The sequence below is a fragment of the Microtus oregoni genome, unplaced genomic scaffold, assembly GCF_018167655.1.
Source record: "Microtus oregoni isolate MIOR12 unplaced genomic scaffold, Mior012 000037F_ref0000500, whole genome shotgun sequence".
Classification (NCBI taxonomy): Eukaryota; Metazoa; Chordata; class Mammalia; order Rodentia; family Cricetidae; genus Microtus; species Microtus oregoni.
In genome coordinates, this window is record NW_024543096.1 from 9,345,463 (window position 1) to 9,365,317 (window position 19,855).

The 19,855-nt window shown below is 47.1% G+C and overlaps 1 protein-coding gene across 10 annotated transcripts in view; it reads left to right on the forward strand.

Moving 5' to 3' along the window:
- Positions 1 to 342: 342 nt before the first annotated feature.
- The window catches only part of Fmnl2 (formin like 2), a 247,429-nt gene continuing 227,916 nt past the window's right edge, over positions 343 to 19,855 (forward strand). For all 10 annotated transcript variants that reach the window (XM_041631532.1, XM_041631528.1, XM_041631535.1 and 7 more), the window contains exon 1: positions 343 to 825. In XM_041631532.1, coding sequence (XP_041487466.1) covers positions 709 to 825 — 117 coding nt within the window. In that variant the 5' untranslated portion in view covers positions 343 to 708. The remainder of the gene's footprint in view (positions 826 to 19,855) is intronic.

Consider the following 19,855-nt stretch of genomic DNA (forward strand, 5'->3'; position numbering starts at 1 on the left):
TGTTATACTCTTCTGAAACTTAAATCATGCGTTTTCTGATTGACTGGATTCATTCAATCATTTCTCAAAAGTGCTGAAGACTCAGATTTAACACAGACCAGGCAGAGGTGAGGTTTAAAGTCAAAACTGGGGGAGGTCAAGTCAAAAGGGACAAAAGCCACTTCACGCGTCCAGCTGGTCCTTGCTGCAAACAGCCCAACCACAGCGCGGCCCTCCAGGAGCGCGAGCAGTTTCTGCGCGTGGCCGGTTTGGGCCGAAACTACGTGTCCCGGCAGTCCGCGGGGCGTGTGGGAGGAGTCGGGCCGGGGGCGGGGGCCGAGAGGGGGCATTGTGTCGGCTCGCGGTGCGCGATCATCCGCTCGCCGTGGGGCCGGGGCTGAGGTGTTAGAGCGGTTGCGGTCCGGGGCGTGAGGCCGAGAAGCAGGACCGCGCGAGCGGCTGCGGGCGCGGGCGGGAGCACCATGCGGATCGGCGCCCGGCGCCCTGCAGACCCCTCGCGAGGCACAGAGGCCGGGGCGGCGCCGGGGCGGCGGGGAGCATGAGGGCAGCTGGGGACCGGCTGGGTTCGGACCTCTGCTAGGGAGCGGTGTGAGCGGAACGCTCTCCGGGACGCGGCAGAGGGCGGGAGCCGAGCGCCCGGGGCTGTGGGCATTTCGGACGCGGACGCGAGGGGCCGGGAGCCAGCCGGGGCTCCAGCACGCAGACGACATGGGCAACGCGGGGAGCATGGACTCGCAGCAGACCGATTTCAGGGCGCACAACGTGCCATTGAAGCTGCCGATGCCCGAGCCAGGTGAACTGGAGGAGCGCTTTGCCATCGTGCTGGTGAGTACGCGGCGGGGCCCCGGTGGGGCAGGCGGCGCAGCTGGACCCAATCCTCCCGTCCTGAGGGCGAGGCTCGCTCGCACCTTCCCCATTGTGGGCTCCCTGCCTCGCTTCTCTCGGTCTCTCTCCTTGCGCTCTCTTCGGGTCCTGGGATGGGGAGAGGGCCGTGGGCCGGACTACCCCGCCGGCCACGAACCCATTGTCTGGCGGGAGCGGCACCTCGCAGCGCGTGTGCCGGGAGGTGCAGCGTGGGTGTGAAGGGAAGGTGGCTGGCCGGGGACGAATGAGCGGTTAGCAGCTAAGGCTTTTTGTTTAAAGAATGAAAACCAGCCAGCAGACCCCGACTCCCTGCGCAGCATCCCCTGGACACCCAGCTCTGGGCCTGCGGGGTCTGCAGCAGACGCGCGCAGGTGGCTGGCCGCAGGCGCCGCGCCCGCACTTGGTCAGGCGAACTTGGAGGGTGGACATCTCGGCTAGGCAGATGGACAGCTCCCCCGAAAGAGAAAGAGGGGGCCGGCAGCAGAGTGGCGCCGGGGTCCCTCCGCGAGGAGGAGGCATCTGAAACCCAGAAGCGGGAGAAGCGCCCCGAGCGGGGGAGAACCTCAGTGTGTTCCCTTTGGTCTTAAATCTTAAACCACAAAAATGTGCAGTTTGGCTGGGACGTGTTAAGAGCTGTCCTGACTTCTCGGGCGACCCCAGTTCTTCCAGCTGAGTCCACGGCTCCCTCCCGCATTCTCCGTCTCTCAGCCTTCCCGTTCCAGCTTCCCAACCAAAGACTGGAATCCTCTCCGTTTCCTTTCGCGACTAAGTTTCTGGGCCCTTCCCAACCGGAGTCTGCCTTACTGGGAACTCAAAAGGGTGTGACGCTTCTTCCCTTGCCCCAGCAAGGGTCTCAAGTGCAGTTGGTTCCTGCACTTAAGGTCCCAGCTTCTCTTAAGGGATGTTGGGAAGGAAATGGGGAGTGGGGGTGGGGTGGGCGAACGCCTGGCTTCTAGACTTCACATTCTGTTTCCCTTTTTCTAAACCCCTGCAAGGCAAGGCAGCCAGAGCTAGAGGAACTTGTGATGGAGGCGGCCAAGTCCCGTGTCTACCTGAGAGAATTTTGGCATGTAACTTAAGAACTTTGGGAAAGGTCTCAAGCCTTGGATCAAAAGTTGGTTTTCTGAGATTTGACCGTTGACTGGGACATTGGAACTGCCTTTCTTCATCCCCTTGAAAAGGGGCTGCTTTGATACCGAGAACGCGTTCTGGATGGCAGGCTGGCTTTGTGCGCTCAGGGAGCACAGAGGCTGCAGCCTTTTTAGGCCCCCTGGAAATTGCTGGTAACACGGGGGAGAAAGATGTGGTTGCCTGTTTTGCTTTGCATCGTCTGTGATCTCCCACAGCTGCTCCCACGTTATGCAAGATGGGACGCTGTGAAATGAAACAGCCCAAGCGTAATTACTTCTCAAGGCAGTCTGGTGCATACTTGACCTGGCTTTCCAGAGACAAACGGTGTTTCTTGAAAAAACTGTTGGTGACAGACAGACAGACATGGCCTCTCAGGCCTTTCTTTGGGTTTGCTGCTTTTCTTTTCTCTTCATAGTGTGATGTTGTCTGTCTGTCTGTCTTGTCTTTCTGTGTGCCAGGGGGGGGGGAGGGAAGGAGGGAGGGAGAGAGAGAGAGAGAGAAGGACAGAGGCAGACTGAGTACTTGGAGCTTGGAGCGGGGGAGCCTGTGACACAGGGAAGGCTGTGCAGCAGTCATGCTAATAACAATAATGCAATTAAGTTCTACTCAACTGGGAGAGCATTTTTTGCATGAGCTTTCAGTTACTCTGCTGATTAATAACACATGGTAGGAATTAATCTTTAGGAAAATAATGCCCTTCATTAACATGGTGGATTTGTGCTCCTATTGAGTCCAGCAGGTCACAGAGTGAAGTCTGAAGACTTTTATGATTGTAAATCCCAGGCTCCTTGGGGTGTCAGTGTCTGCAGTTTGTTGTGGCTACTTTTCCTCCACCGTGTGTCACACAGTTAACTGGATGCAATTCTTTTGTAAGCTGTTTAGAGTAGTCTAGTTTCTCAAACAAAAAACAAAACCAGAAAATATGCTGCCCCTTTTTTTTTTTTTGAAAGTTAAAAGACTTTTGGATTCCTTGTGTTAGGGAAATACTTGGATGGCTGATGTTTACACACTCGTCTAAGTTCCCCTTGCTGTTGAGAGGCGTGTGAAGCAGGCTGAAGGCAACCCTCCCAGATCATCCCATCCGCTGTGCTGTTGGTTTCTCCTGTCCCCTCTCCCTGAGGTTATTGACTCAGTGTACTCTGCTTTGTTTTTCTTTCAGTTTCCTGAGTTGCTGGAGGCATCAGAAATACTTAATCCTGGACATTAAGCTTAAAGGACACATTTTAGGAGGGAGATTTTTTATGAGATAGTACTTTTATATATGCATGTATTTATGATTTCCCATCCTGGAGTAAGGAGAAACACGTTGGCATTATTGATGTTAGTTCCCTTCCCACCTCTACCTCGCCGTGTACCCAGGCTGGCCACAGGCTTCTGTCTACCTACCTTAGCCCCCTGCGTGCTGGGCTTATGTGTGTGCCACCACACCAGATCCATTTCACTTCCTTATATAATAAAGATCACAAGGGATTTTGGGAAGGAAACTAGATTTAGGAAAGTCTACAAGCGCCTCATTGTAAGCACAGTTTACATCAACAATTAACAAGCTGTTTCAGGTTAGAAAAGCACTTCATCTCAACCTCTAGCTCTAGAATACTTAAAACCTAAAAATAAAAATTAAAGTGACACAAGTCCATCTTATTTCAGAGATTAGACATCTACTCGGTGACCATAGCCTTTACCCCAGCAGCTTGTGTGAGTTGAGTTGTACGTACCTAAAAAAAAAAAACAAAACCGGCTATGAATAGGAAGAAGAGAGAAGAGGGCACGCACCAACTACCAGACTAAGATCAGCAGGGGTAATTTAAAAATGTCCTGTAAACTGTTCCTATTAAAAACTGGATCCACATTTCAAGAATTCTTCTAAGGAAAGTCTCTCCCTCTCCGAGGTTTTATTCAGGATTGCTATAACGGTGGTTGCAGACTTACGTTTAGGGAAAAGGTTCACTGACTCAATGTTCATTTGACCTTCTGTATCTACCTTTCAGTAGAGCTATAGGTGATGTGTCTTCGTGTGTGCGGCTACATATGATCCCACACCTGTGGTGTTTCCATTCTGCTGGTCGGCGAAAGCCGTCTTCAGTTATGAGTTCAGTTATCTCCTTCAGTCTTCGATCGATACATATATATTTATAGGTGACATCAGGCTGCATTATTTGGTCCCACGCATTGACGACCCCGTGCCCGTGTGGCTTTCTGTCGCATTGATTAAGCCCTGTCTAGTCCTTGGGCTCACACAGAAGCAAATCCTTTTCTATTCTTCGTATTCAGATGGCATGCTGCGAAGGCAGCTTCTCAGTGGGCGTTGCATGCAGCGGTCCATCCAAGAATACCACTTTTCCAGTAGGCGCTCCGTAATACTGTTTATTTTCAGTGCCAGTCACTGTTTACAGATGCAGAATACAAGTCGTCGCCTTTGTTGAGGAGCTGTTTTAAGGATTCTTTCTTTGAATTTCAGGGGAAAAGGATGATTTGAGTGTAAGTCTTCTGACATGGTCGCCTGAGTCTCTCTATATGTGTCACACGGCTCTGTGAGCAGATATAGAAAGAAAGATGAAGTAGTGGTTTAAGGGCCTTGAAATTGGGAACTTCTTTAGTTTCAGACTCATCTGAGTCAGTTTCCTTGTCCCCCCCTCCCTTTCCCCCAGGGGATTTAGTCACTTAGCCTTAGGGAGGAGTTGGGGGCACTCAGGAACCCTTCTGAGTGCCTACTGTAAAAGACGACACGCTTTCTGTGTGTGCCTGCTGCCAGGCTGCCCATCCGCAGGGCTAGAGATGTGTAAGTGCTGATTACCCGAATCACCTGACGTTGTGGTTGTTACTAAATCACCAGCCTGGGATTTTAATCAAATTCGGATGTCTTCTTCCCATTCTCCTGGCTTCCCTCTTATGGCATGATTTCTCAAATCTGAAACTTTGGAGAAAAAGAGCTTGGGAAGAGCAGTAAGACATTCTAATATCTGGTAAGTGCCGGATTCAAACTGTATACAGTTGGCAGAAAGTCTTCAGAAGTGGCTGCAGTGAGGTGCATTTGAGGCTGCCCTCTAGGTGCCCGACTTTGTGGCATCTGCTTGGCTCTCGGATGTCCAGGCATGGAGATAAAACTTCATGTGGCTCAAAAATGTACTCTTTAGCTTTTCTTTCCTGGCAGATGTGAAACATTTTGCATTGGAAAACTAAAGTGTGTGTGTGTGTATGTGTGTGTGTGCGCGCGTGTGTTTAAAACAGAGTTTCTCTGTGTAAGCCCTAGTTGTCATAGAACTTCCTCTGTAGACCAGGCTGGCCTCAAACTCACAGAGATCCACCTGCCTCTGCCTCCTGAGTGGTGGGATTAAAGGCCTGTGCCACCATCACCCGGCCAAAGCTTAGGGTTTAGCAAACCAAAGGCAACAGCCAACTGTCACTTGAATGCATGCACCTCTGTGAAGGGGACACAGACAGTCGGGTTGCAACAGTTAGGTTTGTTTCCCACTATGCTCTACTTTAAGAACAGTGCTTGGGTGAGGTCTGTGGAGAAGATGGTGATGGCAGTGTAGTGAGGCTGTTTGTTTTCTCACTTCCCCTGGTGTGAGGGAAAGAGTGTGGAAGGGGGCAGAGTGTCGTCATTTGGAAACATGACGGTTTCACCCTGGGTAGCAGCATCCTGGAGCTGTGCCCTTCCCCTTGCAGTGGAGATGCTATTCCTACTATCGTTGTGAACACGTATGCATTTCCCTAGTGGATATGTGAGGTACCGGTTGACCAGAGGGTGTTCAGAGTGTACATGTTTGGAGCCTAGGATAGATTCTAGGCAATGCAATTTGTGTGGGTGCCTATAAATAAATCCTCAAGGGAGAAGAATTTGTTTCACCCCTGCCCCATCATCTAGGAAAAGCATTGCGCTAGGAAGAGGGGAACTACTTCCTGGAGTTTTTTGGCATAGCCCCTGCTTTTCTTCATTTGTGGGTAGGGATTAAGTTTGGCCTAGATTTTAGGATAATTGAGGGAAATTACAGCGCTTTGAAGGAGTAGAACATAAGACGTTGTGATTCTTTTCTGCTTGGTGTTAGTGCTGCCCTCTTGTCATAGACAGCTGTTTAGGCTGCCAGGTGTGGTGCCCGAGATCTCTCATCCCTCACTGGGGGAGCCAAGGATGCCAACCAGCCTGAACTGTAGAATTGAGACCCCGTGGCAAAAACAAACACAACAACAAACCTTTGTAATGATTCCATATGGCCTGGATAATAAAACTCCCCGAGGTCAGTGACCAACATTCAGGTGAAAATAGGGGGAATGTTTGAATGTTTAGAGTTGTCCAAAAAGTTGAGAGTGATATTTTTACTGACATTGTGCACACAGTATCTGTGTGAAGAGGATGTGGCAGGAAGATCCTTCCCACCCCACTTACTAGGTGGTTTGACATTCCAGCACTTGGCCCTGAGATGCCCTGCTTGAGGTGGATCATCACCAGCAGGCTGTAGGCACACAATCTGGCACCCGAGAGTTGGGCAGGAGCTCCTTGAAGATCCCTCTTGGACTCGAAGAAGGGAAAATGTTTAGACCCATGTTTCCTGTGGCGATTCTTTGGCTTTTAAGAAAGGTTGCCCAAAGGACTAAGAGAGCACAGGTGTCAGGAAGTGACTAAGAAACACAGGGCTGGGGATTTAGCTCAGTCAGTAGCGTGCTTGCTTAGCACGCATGAAACCCTGGGTTTGCTGCCCAGCACTGCCTAAGAACATGATTTTTATGCCTGTAATACCAGCACTGGGGATGGAGACACAGGAGGACAGGAAGTTCAAGATCGTTCTTGGCCTGCGTCACGTGAGACCCTGTCTCAAAAAATAAAAACCAGCTCCCTCCCCCAGAAAACCAAACCAAACCAAAGCAAAACCAAGCACAGATTATATAGGTGTTTCCTTTGTAGGAGGCCACTCACTGGTGCCTGGAATTCTTTTAGGAACAGAGTAGCAAGTTGTCAAAGAACACACTGCAAGGCCTTCAGAGGGAAGAGGAGGTCGAACTATGCAGTTGCTTAACAGAGGCCTTCTTTTAGAGTGACTTTTGTGGAATCCCCCCCTTCCGGTCAGCAAGTGTCCCCAGGTTTTGGACTCATGATCTTTCGAAAGGCTTTGTTCATCATCTTGGTTTCTACCTACTTGCACAGTTGAGGTGGAGAGAGAGCATGCCTTTGAGAATCCTTATGTTTTAGGGAGATCTTCCTGTCCCTACCCACACCCCATGCACCCGGTCTAGGAACAGAACACCAGGCACCGGGCTGTTTTCTAGGGGTGAGCTGGCAGCTGGAGTGCTTCATCAGGGGTCGATTCACTTAAGGACCATAGCTTTTGGTCAGGAAGCCTGGGAATCCTTAAAAGTATGGAAAGACCAGGTCTGTACGTGGGAATAGCATGGTATGTGATGCTTATAGATTGTATTTTCTCTTTAGATTCACAGGAAAAATTAAAACAATACATGGCCCTCACTGTTCCCAGGTGGACCCCTTAAGTGGCCTGAATTTTATTTTTCTAGGACATACTGTCTGAAGTTCTTATTGATCCCCTCACAGGTCTTCCTGTGTATCTGTCATTGAGTTCGTGATTCTAAGTTCCTGTACCCGTTGTTAGAGAAGCAGACAGCCTGCGTGTGCAGACCCTGCTTTCTCTGGGGCGATTTTGCTAGCTCAAGACTTTCCTGTGCTACCTGAGATCTTATCTGGGCAATGGGGGAGTGTGGGAGGTTGTTGGTGCCCATGTCCTGGTTATTCTAAAACTTATTGGCTTTGAGGAAGATGTCATACAGCTCACATTTTGGCAATGTACCTGTTTTGAGGACACGAAGCTACAAATAATATCTGAAAATGGTGGCGCTCAGATCTGTCCACATTGCATGTTTGCTTGGGAACTCACTTCTTTTCCTTTTTCCTGCAGAAGTTTCATGGAACTATTAAAAAGGAATCAGTTGAAGTACTAGTTTACAAACCTGATTGTGTGTTGATACTATGCGGGGCTTCACGAGTGCTTGTGTTGGGGCTGGAGAGATGGTTCAGCAGTTAAGAACATATACTGCTCTCACAGAGAATCCAAATTTGGGTTATAGCTGTTGGTAACTCCAGCTCTAGGGGACCAACATCTTCTTCTGGGCTCTGGGCACCTGCACTCATGCACAGGCAAACATACATACAAATAATTCAAAGTAAAAAAAAATTCTACTTATTTCTATTATGTATAATTAATGTGCTAATAGAGAGAATTAAAAAATACTGATGTGAATCTCACTAGTAGTCATTTTGGTGAACTTATGTGTGAGTGGACACTGGGATTTTTAAGAGTCAAGTGGGATCTGATAGTACCTACTTGAAAGTTACTATGCTCAAGGAGTGTTTCATTTTATTCTTTCGACTTCAAGCCCAAACTTTAAGAATTAAAATCATTGGGGGGGAAAATGAGTATTTTAGGAAAGCATCAGGCAATGTTAAGAATTAAGCCGGGGGCTGGAGAGATGGCTCAGTGGTTAAGAGCATTGCCTGCACTTCCAAAGGTCCTGAGTTCAATTCCCAGCATCCACATGGTGGCTTACAACCATCTGTAAAGAGGTCTGGCGCCCTCTTCTGGCCTTCAGGCATACAGACAGAATATTGTATACTAAATAAATAAATAAATATTTAAAAAAAAAAAAAGAATTAAGCCGGGCGGTGGTGGCGCACGCCTTTAATCCCAGCACTCGGGAGGCAGAGGCAGGCGGATCTCTGTGAGTTCGAGGCCAGCCTGGTCTACAGAGCTAGTTCCAGGACAGGCTCCAAAGCCACAGAGAAACCCTGTCTCGAAAAAACCAAAAAAAAAAAAAAAAGAAACAAAACTAACAAATACATATATACATACACACAAAACAAACAACAAACAATCAAAAACTAACCCTGAAGATAGATATTTGATTCAACCCAAAACAGGAAGTTTGGGAAAACAGAAGATCAGAATAAAAACCTGTTGAAAGGTACAGTTATTAACTTCAGAAATGCCCGTGGGGTGACCCAAATGGCCATTTGCAGAGAAGGCTCTCCACACCACGGTTAGGACTGAGCAGTGGTTCTGAGGGACTTCTGGAGGGCAGGAGGCAGAGATGTGCTCCTGCCTTCCTTGAGCCAATGTTCTCAAGCCTAATTGTTTGTTGGTTCAACGCAGACCATTTGCTTTGATCTCTGGCTTTCCCACTCACAAAGACTTGATGAGCTTGGCTTCCTGGAGTGAAATTCAAATACACTTGTGAAATGTAAACAGCGTTCATTTATTAAGAATCCTATAATCAAGGCAAATTGGCATGCTTATATAAGCAATTAGCTTTGAGAATAGAAAGATAAATAGGATGCTAGGTCAAGAATGAGCTGATTGTTCTCAGTGTTGGAGTCTAGTTATCCCTCTATGAGTTATAGTGTAAGCAAATAGTCATTCCTCTTACTCGTAATTGGTCACATTTGTGGTTTCGGTTTTGAGGGCAGCATATGTGCTGTTCCTGGAACTGGGAGGACAGAAGCAATTAGTGTCTCATTTTCTTCTAAAAATGCAGTTCTTCCAAGGAAATGTATGTAGGTGACTCTTTGATCAGATAAAAGTTTCTAGTAATTGGGAGCAGAGTTAAAGAAGGTCTGAATTTGGACAGGACTATAAAAATATGATTTTGTTGTTGTTGGGGAAGGTAGAGAAGATGATTTTGACAATGGCAGAACTCTCACCCCCCCCCCCAAAAAAAAACAGTTTCCGTCCCCCTTTCCCTTCTTTCTCTTTCAATCCTTTCTTTCAAGATAAGGTATTCTGTAACGGGCTAGCCTCAACTTGACTATATAAACAGCCAATGGTAGCCTTCTCCTACCTCCAGAGTGTGAGGATTTACATCCCTCCATCAGCCAAGCTGCACCCCTAGCCCCGGCACTTGCACTGAGTCCTGTTGCTTCTTTTCGTATAGAAGGAAGTGTTGTGATAACAGGCAGCAGAGGTTGGATGTTGGATGTTCCCATTCACACGGTGGTAGCAGCCGCACTCGGTTTGTCCGGTGAGGTCAATCCTGCCAAATCTCCTTATGAAATCTAGGGGACCGGCATTGAAGAGCAGTGAGCAGGGGATCAGCTTTATCGGTGAGCTGCAATTGAGGCTCTTTCGGCTTCTGAGACGGTCGGCACGGGTGATCTCTTGGTAGAACTTTGTTCTTTTGGTCACAGGCTCTGGACTAGTTGGTACTTACTATTCCCATGGTCTTCTTTTCTTCCTGGTTGACCCAGGAAGCCAGTGTGGCCTTAATATGTTGGATCCAAGATGCCAGGAACCTGTCTGCTGCCCACTGGTCAGACCATCCAGGTGTAAACTTAGACCATTAGTCACCGCATAGCCCCTTGGGCTTGTGAAACCTTGAGCTTGCCTTCGAGCACCGTTCCTTCATAGAATGTTTCAGTCTCAGGGTTTGTTTCCTTGGAAAACATTTGTTTGGCTTAGAGATCTCCCATCATCTGTGAATCAAAACAGGCTCCAAGCCTCATTTAAAGACGTCGTCCTTTAATAATAGCCACCTGACTTTTAAATTAATGATAACTACCAGATATCCAGAGGCTGATTTCCTATTTTTAATGAGAATGCTGATATTAAAAATTAAAAATGAAGCCGGGCGTTGGTGGCGCACGCCTTTAATCCCAGCACTCGGGAGGCAGAGGCAGGCCGATCTCTGTGAGTTCGAGGCCAGCCTGGTCTACAAGAGCTAGTTCCAGGACAGGAACCAAAAGCTACGGAGAAACCCTGTCTCGAAAAATCCAAAAAAAAAAAAAAAATTAAAAATGATTTTGTGTTGTTCTTTGGATTGACAATGCCTAATCATCTACTGAAAAATTATCTCTAGATTGAACACACCATTGTATCACAACTCCCAGATCAGGAATTGGATTCTTACCTCCGTCCCCAGTTGTTCCTCAAGCCAAGTTGGACTCTTTGTCTCCCAGACAGCCTGAGCCAACTCTCCTGATGGTCACCCTTGAGTGGAGAAAAGCTGACCACAGGGTTGTACCTTGTGGTGCTTCTAAATGCCTGTAACTGTCAGGTTCCCACTTCTGTTGAGAGATCTCTTCAGTCCAGGATGGCGTTTTAAGCATTAAGCATTGTGGACAGAGGTGCCTTCCTGTTGTTGGGTAATTCCATTGCCAGTCACTTTAGAGGTGTGCCAGATAGTGCTCTTGCTTTTTGTGATGCTGAGAAGAGGCCATTTTGATTTGTACTCCATGAATAAAGCATACATGAGGAGGGACTTACAGACTGAAAGCCAGCAAGTGTATGCTGGGGCCTTTGGCGCTTAGAGTTGCTTACGGCCTTATATTTCTTTCCCCTCCCAAGCCATGGTTGTAGCCTTTGATTTTTTTTTTTAAACTGTCTTTCTTGATAATTCTTGAAACATGAAAAGATCTGACTGTGAACTTTGTTGTGTGGGCTTTTCTCATCCAGGCCCCGGTTACTCCAGGCATCAAGTCCACACCCAGCACTCCATGGCTGTTTGTTGGTGGTGGTCAGGCTTCCTTACTCGGCTTTCCAGAACTTGTGTTCTGCCAGGCTTCTCATCCCAGTGACCACGGTTAGGTCAGACCTGTTTTCACTTGCAGCTTGCTTTCTCTCCATTCGCTTCTCTCTTCCTTATAACTTTCCTCAGCTATTGGTTCTCCAGCATGGAAGACATTCCCCCAGCTTCTCTGCGTACTGACACGCATGTAGCCTTCTTGGGGCCCCCGAATCCTGTGCTCTCTGTGTGCCTTTCCAGGCTCATATCATCTTGGAGAAGGTGGGAACACAGTTCCCTGTGCTTTGATCTCTTTATTGTATGAATCAGCCTTTACTCACAAGGCACTTGGTAAACAGCACCCTTGTGAGGTGCGGCTGCATGGTCGGGCTGCCTGTATATGTGGCTTTGTAGTTTCTTCTCGTAGTCTTGGCCACCTACTTACATCTTTCTTTTATCAGCTGTTTTATACTTGGGACTCCTGGAAGGCAAGGTCCTGGCAGCTGCTTCTGCAAAGGCCTGATCTGAGAGGGTGGGACCCTCTCATTAGGCAACCCAGTGGGCCGGAAGAAGACAGTGAATTGGAGTAGCTGCCGAGAACCCATTGAACAGACCACACTGAGCTGATGGTTAATTGCACACACTTGACTTTGTGCTGAAATGTTGTCATGGGCTCTTACTCATCCTGGGATTCCCCATGTTACTGGATGGCAGTTAAGTGCCCAACATGACCTCATCGTCTGTGATAAGAAGTTGGCACCAAGCTCCACTTGACTTAAGAATTAGGAGTAGAAAAGAGGACAGCGGTTGTGGCAGGAGACAACCAGGGGTTTGTTACAGTCTTTAAGCCAGGCTTGGTTTGTGTCATAGGGTTGTCAAGTGAGTAGTGAACGGCTTTCTAAGAGTAACAGGTCCTGTGTGTGTGTGTGTGTGTGTGTTTGACTTGAAGTAAAGTATGTTCGAATGAGCCACATCTGTTTGTAGAATGCTTTCTGATTGCTGCTTGTAGTAGTAAGGGTTTTAAAGAAACAAGGGAAATGGGGCATGAGAGTTTGAGGCTTGAAGTTATATCTGGAAGTACTGAAGTTTGCCATCCAATTCTGTTGTGTTAAAACTACAGAGAACACTCCTCTGTAAAGAAAGGCGAGGCTTAGGGGACTGCTCACTCATGCTACTTCATGGCAGGTGCCTCTGACATCCTTCCAGAGAAGCGCTATCCTCCTCTCGCTAATGGGATAGTGGGCTTCAGAGTCATAGTGGCCACTACAAAACACTGGAGGCAGGATTTGAACCCAGGCCTGTCTGATAACCAGCTTCTTCCTGTTGTATGGTGTGACTTTTTTTTTCCTAAATTAACCATAAGGTGTCATGAAATGTATGCTTGCTCATTCTTTGTTCTGTGCAGTAACTGTTTTATGTATATACAGGGTCCATCTTGTATGTCATCTAACCCAGAGATCTTCATAATCAGCATAGTTACAATTAGACTAAACTTCAAGGGTTAGAGAGAAAGCTGCACTGGGTTCTCAGTGTTTGATTTCCTTGGAAGGAAGCCAGAAGATGCTCCTGAGAGCCCAGCTCCATCTCAGTCACCCTGCACTAAAGCTTTAATTCTATACGGTGCACTTTTGCTTCTTTAGCACCGTGTAAGATAAGTGTATACTTTTAATGGGGCAGTCCAGAGAATTTATTGAGATCTTACTGCGTGCTAGGCAGTACTGTTGGCACTGGAGGATGCTGAGTGAGGCAGACTCCTGGAGTGCCATCCAGGAGTTTACAGTTAAGTGGGAAGGGGCAGAGGTCAGCTAGACCTGGGAGGGCACACAGACATGGAAATGAGATAGCCGGGGTGCCGGAAGTAAAATAGCAATGTGAAGTGGTGTCACCTCTGTTAGATAGCTGTGTGGGATATGAAGCAGGTAGCCTCTCTGGGGTGATGGAAGAGCCCTCAGGCTGAAAGAGATCTGTTTCTTCCCCTGATGGCTCAGAAGGGCCTTGCACAGGCCTTGAAAGTAGTGTAGGAACGGGCCTGTGGGATGTACTCAACCTTCTTAGCTCCCTACGGTGGAGGCTGAGTAGCTCATGGCTTTGACTGTCCCGGCAGCTGTGTCTTCTAGTCACCATTTTGCTTGTTAAATCTGTGTGATGTGTAAATGCATGATAATTTCAAGTTTGTGAGTGTTCTAGATCCATGGAATGTCAGGCTTGGAAGGGAGGACGGGTTAGTGCACGAAGGCTGATGCTCAGAATGGCATGGTTCATCTTTTTGAAGCCACACGTGGTCCTGGGCATTCCAGGTAGAGATTGCATTTATAATTTCTAGTCTCTGGCCCAGATTTGTACCCTGTTGCACTTTTAAAAGTTTATTTCAAAAACTAATGTATTGCAAGGGACATATACAAAGTTTATACAGACTTGATTCTGAAGTTAAAAATAAAAGTTGTATATAGTTAAAATCTCCCTAAAATCCTCTAAGTTGACCATAAAAGTACAGCATGTGTAATTCTGCATTGAAATAATTCCAGAAAGTAATTTTGTGTAAAAGTTGAGCCCTGGCGATTGGCTAAAGGAGAAGCTGCAAGAGAAATATATGTATGTGTGCCAGGATAACACTGACATTCAGCCATAGAACCTGGAACTCATTTGGATACAATATTACTTGTCATTTTGTAGATGCTATTTATTATCACAACGCCTTTAAATGTTATTCAGTGGTATAATGTCTTTAAATAGTACTAGTTTTTTTCTTGTGAGAATTTTTAAGTCAACGTTCAAATAAATAATACCATATAGGTCACTTACTATACATGTTTTTTCGCCTTCAATATTTCATTACTTATTTTTGTGTGTATGTGTATCTTTGTGTGGGGATGTGTGTGATTTATTTTTGTGTGTATGTGTATCTATGTGTAGGGATGTGTGGCCAGAGCATACCTGGCAGGAGTTGATTCTCTCATCCCATCCCATGGAGTCCCAGGGATTGGACTCCGGGTGTCAGACTTGGTGGCGAGTGCCTTTCTTTACCCACTGACCCATGTCACTGTCCTTTCTTGTCATCCTTTTGAGATAGGGTCTTGCAGTGTAGCCCAGGTTGGCCTGGAATTTAGGATTGGGACTCTGCCGCCTCAGCCCTCTTAAGTGTTCCACATATACATAGTTTGTGGTTTTCTGGGTGCCATTTGGAGTTGAACAAGGATTTCTCCAGTGATAACCACAGACATTGTTAATGAGCTTTCTGACCTGTTTCTCACCCACTCCCCCAGATTGTGATAGACTCTTACACATCCCAGGCTGGGCTCACTCTCTGTGTAGCCCAGGATAACCTTGAACTTCTGACCTTCCTGTCTTTCCCTCCTGGCTGCAGAGATGACAGGTGGGTATGTCAGGCTTGATGCCTGCCAGGTGGGGGCACCTTACCAACCAGGCTACACCCCCAGCCCAGCCTGTGGCCTTTCTTTGGACAAGTGTGAACGGTAGCTTGGGAAATTGGGAAGCTTTCAATTGTGAGAAACCCGGGACTAAAGGGGCCTGCCTGAGGATGTTATAACTGAGTGATGATGGAAGTTGCAAAATAATCCCACACCAGTTCAGAATTACATATAATAAAGGGTTATTTATTTTGGGGAGAGTCACAGATCATTGTCCTAGATCATAGTCCTCTGCATCAATGGGGAACAGGAACAGAGCCTAACATCAGGAAGCAAGAGCCAGAAGCAAGAGAAAGAGAAAGAGAGGGAGGGAGGGAGGGAGGGAAGGAGGAAGAGAGAGAGGGAGGGAGGGAGGGAGGGAGGGAAGGAGGAAGAGAGAGAGGGAGAGAGGGAGGGAGAGAGGGAGAGAGAGAGAGAGAGAGAGAGAGAGAGAGAGAGCAGGCCCCCCGCAGGCTTTACAGCTGCATTTATAGTATAAGAGATCACGCCCGCTTGGGCAGGTATCTTAAAGCTCCCTCTGCACCTGAGAATCTAAATTTGTTAAGTAGAAAGCTGTGCTCTTAAGGTGCCATGGTGACCTCCAGTTCCAATAAAGATAATATAAAATAAAGTACAGCTCTAACAGATGCTTAGCCGGAGCCAAGTCCCTGTTATTTCAGCATCTTTTCAGCCTATATTCATCTTGTATGTCCTGAAGCTATGGTATGTCCTCTATAAATAGAGATCAAATAAGGAGCGGATGAATAAGGCGCAGCCCACTGTAGAAATAGGAAAGGCCGGAAAGTTGTGCTCAAATTGGCTTTCTCTCCAGCAACAGTTGTTCTCCGGCCGTTTCAAAGCTCTCTTTCAGATAACCGTCTTGGAACCTTGTTTTTGTCGCTAGTAAAATGGCTGTGTTGTTACCCTCGTGGGCTGTGTAGCAAGCCTTTTGTTCAGCCCCTAGTGATAACTCATAGACTTGAACTTCCTTGTGGGAAAACAACTCTTATTGTTTAGTATTAGTCACTCTTATGCTGGGCAGTGTGTGTGTGTGCGCGCGCGCGCCCACACGCACACACATGTATGTTTCAAAACAGGGTTTCTCTGTGTATCCCTAACTATCCTGGAACTCACTCTGTATGTAGACCAGGTTGTCTTGGAACTCAGAGATCCACCTGCCTCTGTCTCCCGTGTGCTGGAACTAACGGCAAGGAGATTATATATCTTTAACAGCAAATTCTACCAAATAAGGAATCACAAAGAAGCATGGAGGATCTGGAAAGATGGCTTTGTGGTTAAGAACAGAGGACCTGGGTTTGATTCCCAGCACCCATAGAATGGTTCACAACCATCTACGATTCTGGGTCCAGGGGAATCTCTTGTCCTCTTCTGGCGTCTGCAGGCACTAGCCATGCCTGTGGTGCGCAGACATACATACAGATAAAACACTCATACACAGAAAATAAAGCTAAGTAAAGATTTAAATACTCTCTCCTTAAGGTGGTAACCACTAGCGGAAGAGAGGCATGGAGGTGGAGATGGTGGGATCTTACATGGATGTGCTGTGCACCACGCTCAGGTTAAAGGTTCAGAACCATGCCATGCACGGTCCACAAGTACACGCCCAGGTTAAAGATTCAGAACATTTTTGGTTTATGCTGATGAATGTTCGTAACTGATTGGGTCGAGTTCTGCAACACATAATCTTTAGAGAAAGTGAGTTTGCGCTGTACCTGAGCAGTTAAAGCACTAGGTGTGTGTGTCTCTATCTGTACCAGGGTCTTGGAAAATGGTGGAAAGTACTCATGTCAGGGACAGCTTTCATGGGGGAGGAGCTTGGACCCCAGATGGCGATGGACAGGGGGCTCACTCTTGTGGGTGACAAGTGTCAGAAGTGGGCAAACAGTCACACCCGCTTTGCTGGAAAGCTTGTAGTCTTAACAGAGCATATTTGTAAGAATTCTGCATTGGCATTAACCTTCCAAGACAGTCTTTCCCCCACCCCCCTCTGGCAGGGTTTCTCTGTAGCTTTGGAGCCTATCCTGGAACTAGCTCTTGTAGACCAGGCTGGCCTCGAACTCACAGAGATCCGCCTGCCTCTGCCTCGCGAGTGCTGGAATTAAAGGTGTGCGCCACCACTTCCCAGCCAAGACAGGCTTTTAACTGAACTTGTAAGGCAGGGTTTGTTAGAATGTGGGATGCAGTTCACGTGGTGTTTGCCTAGTGTGTACACAGAATTTGGTTTGATCCTTAACCCCCTGTAAACCTGGTGTATGCCTGTAACCTCAGCCCTCAGGAAGTGGAGCTGTAGCAGTGGTTGGTTGCTAGAATAAGGCTAGCCTAAGATTCATGAGACCCTGGCATCAAAAAGCAAACCTAAACCAGAGCAACTCTCAAACAACCAAACAGCAACAGTGTGGCGGGAGGAGAGAGGAAGGGGGCCCCAGAATGCCCAGAAGTGAATGGACGGTAGCTTGAGCTTGCTGTTCTTGCCTTAAGATTGCATTTACTCATCCATTCTGATATGCAAATAATGTCTTAAACTGTGGTCTACATAGGTAGCCTGTAATTGGCTGTTTTATCTTGACCCTGTGTGTTTTGCGCTATTAGAAAGAGTGCCAGGAATTTCACTGTCAGTTCACTCAGGGCTTAATGGAAGCGTCAGCGTGTCTCTGTAACTGGAGCGGTGAAGCTCCCATGCGAAAAGTACGAGGCCACAGGCGTCGAGACAGAAGAGACTCTGCGGGTTCCAGCTCTGTGTCGAGATGAATGAAGTCATTTGGATTTTTGTGTGACTTGTGTCTACATGGTCTTCTGATTGAGATAAGAGCACCCTTGGCATTTCTGCCAACCAAGAATATCGAGCCACTGGGCTTGTTCTCCAAAGCAGAGAAGGGCAACCTTGTAGTTGCAGTGTCCTGGGCACTTCTTGTCATGTGCCCCCCAGAATGCTCTGCGGTAATCTGTTTGGAAGAACACTTTACCAATCTTGCTGAATCGGGCAAAACAAAGGCTACCGTCCCAAATCACATGAAAGCTCCGCCGACATCGAGAACTTAGTCTAGACATTTCTGAGACAGACACACTCCTCATTCTCTCAGGTGAGGCTGCCCTGAGTTTTCTTTATTGAGTTAGTGGGATAAAAGAATATTTGACAACACCGTTAGAATACTGTGAGATAACAATTGTCCATGTTTTTAGACCTTTGAGGGTTCTTAAAATTGCATGGATTGAATCTTGTGTGTAGTGTGTAGTGTGTGTGTGTGTGTGTGTGTGTAATTTTAAGATATAGATTTTTTAACGAAGGTATGAACCCATTCTGTCATGCCCCTTGCACACTTGCTGAAGCACTTAGTTTAGAATTACATGAAAGGACATAATAGTCTCCCCTCCCCCAAGAGAGTCCAGATGAAAAGGATTATAATATGCTACAAAAATATTAGCCTGCCTGGCCCAGCCCGTGACTCATTCCTCTTGGAGTGTTCATTTTGACAGCTTTTTTGAATCACACATCAGTCGCAATGCTGGTATTTTTGGCGGGGTGCTAGACTTTACCCTAATGCTCAGGGGGGCGGCTGCCAAGACTGAACAAAGAGGACGATTATAAATGAACCGGCGGCGTCACAAACACTTGGGTTTTTGGTTTTGTTTTTTTGTTTTTTTTTCCCTTGAGCAAAAACAGCTTTGGGAGCTAAAGGATGATCTTTCTTCCACCTATCACTGGATTCCAGCTCTGGTCCAGTGGAAAGCTCCCTCTGGCCATCCCGAGTCCTCTGCTGTCGCCAGGGTCCCCGTGTTGGCTTTCAGAACCGTACCCCACTCTCCTCCTCTATCTCAGGAGTCTCCGGCTCATCTTCACGTTGTTCTCTGTCTCAGGACCGAGCTTCCTTGTGGGTCCGTCTGTTCTCTGCTGTCGCTGCTCTACAAAGAAATTCCCATCCATCTCAAAGGAGACGCAGATGTGTAGGGTGTGCGTGGACAGGAAAATGTCGCCCTTTCTCTTGCCTTTTCGCCTTTTCACCTCTTTCTTTCCTTCTGTTTATACAGATCTTCATAAGAGTATAGCTTCTCACAGTGTTCTATGTAGACTGTTATTTTATGAGGAAATCTCCCTTTGTGCTGTTTTAATTTAAGAACTTCGTGTGTGCTCTGCCATGTACGCCTTCTCTTCCAAGAAGCAATCCTAGTGGACAGATTTTAGTTTCAGGGGTCCTCCCTGCCCCCCGTAGCACAGGCTGGCCTCAAACTTGACTTGTCGCTGAGGATGTCTTTGAACTTCTGATCCTTTTGCCTTGACCTCACAAGCACTAGCCTCTGTATCTTAATCAGATATTCTGGATGGCGTATCCCAATAGGATAGAACAGCAGGGTAAAGTACCACGCAGTATGAGAGGTGAAATGATACAGAGACCCTCAAGCTCCCCAGTCTCATTTCTTCCCCCTTCCCTTTGGAAGTAAGCTGTTCAGTTGTCACCTGCCATTTCTGTGCACACATGTCAGAAATAACTTAGTTTCTGAATTTATAGCTGGGCTCTGGTAATCTATCTGAGAAATGTTTATGGGGTGCATGTGGCTAGCCCCAGCTCAGTGACTTTTGAATCATGCTCATGGAATGAATGGGTTACATATACATTGTTTTGAGTCCATTTTCATTCTTTGAGGATTCTGGATTTGTCCATTTGCCTATTGAAGATTTATTTTTATTTTTAGTTGTGTGTTTATCTTTGTGTCTCTTTGTGGATCTGTGCATGTCTGAGTGTAGGTGCCCACAGAGTCCCAGAAATGGTTGTTGGCTCTTCTGGACCTGAAATTACAGGTAATTGTGAACTGTCCAATGTAAGTATTGGGAGCTCAACGGGGCTCCTTTGCAAAAAACAGTACTGCCCTTAACTGCTGAGCCATCTCTCCCGTCTGAGTTTGCCCATTTGCAACACCAGATCGATAGTTGTGTA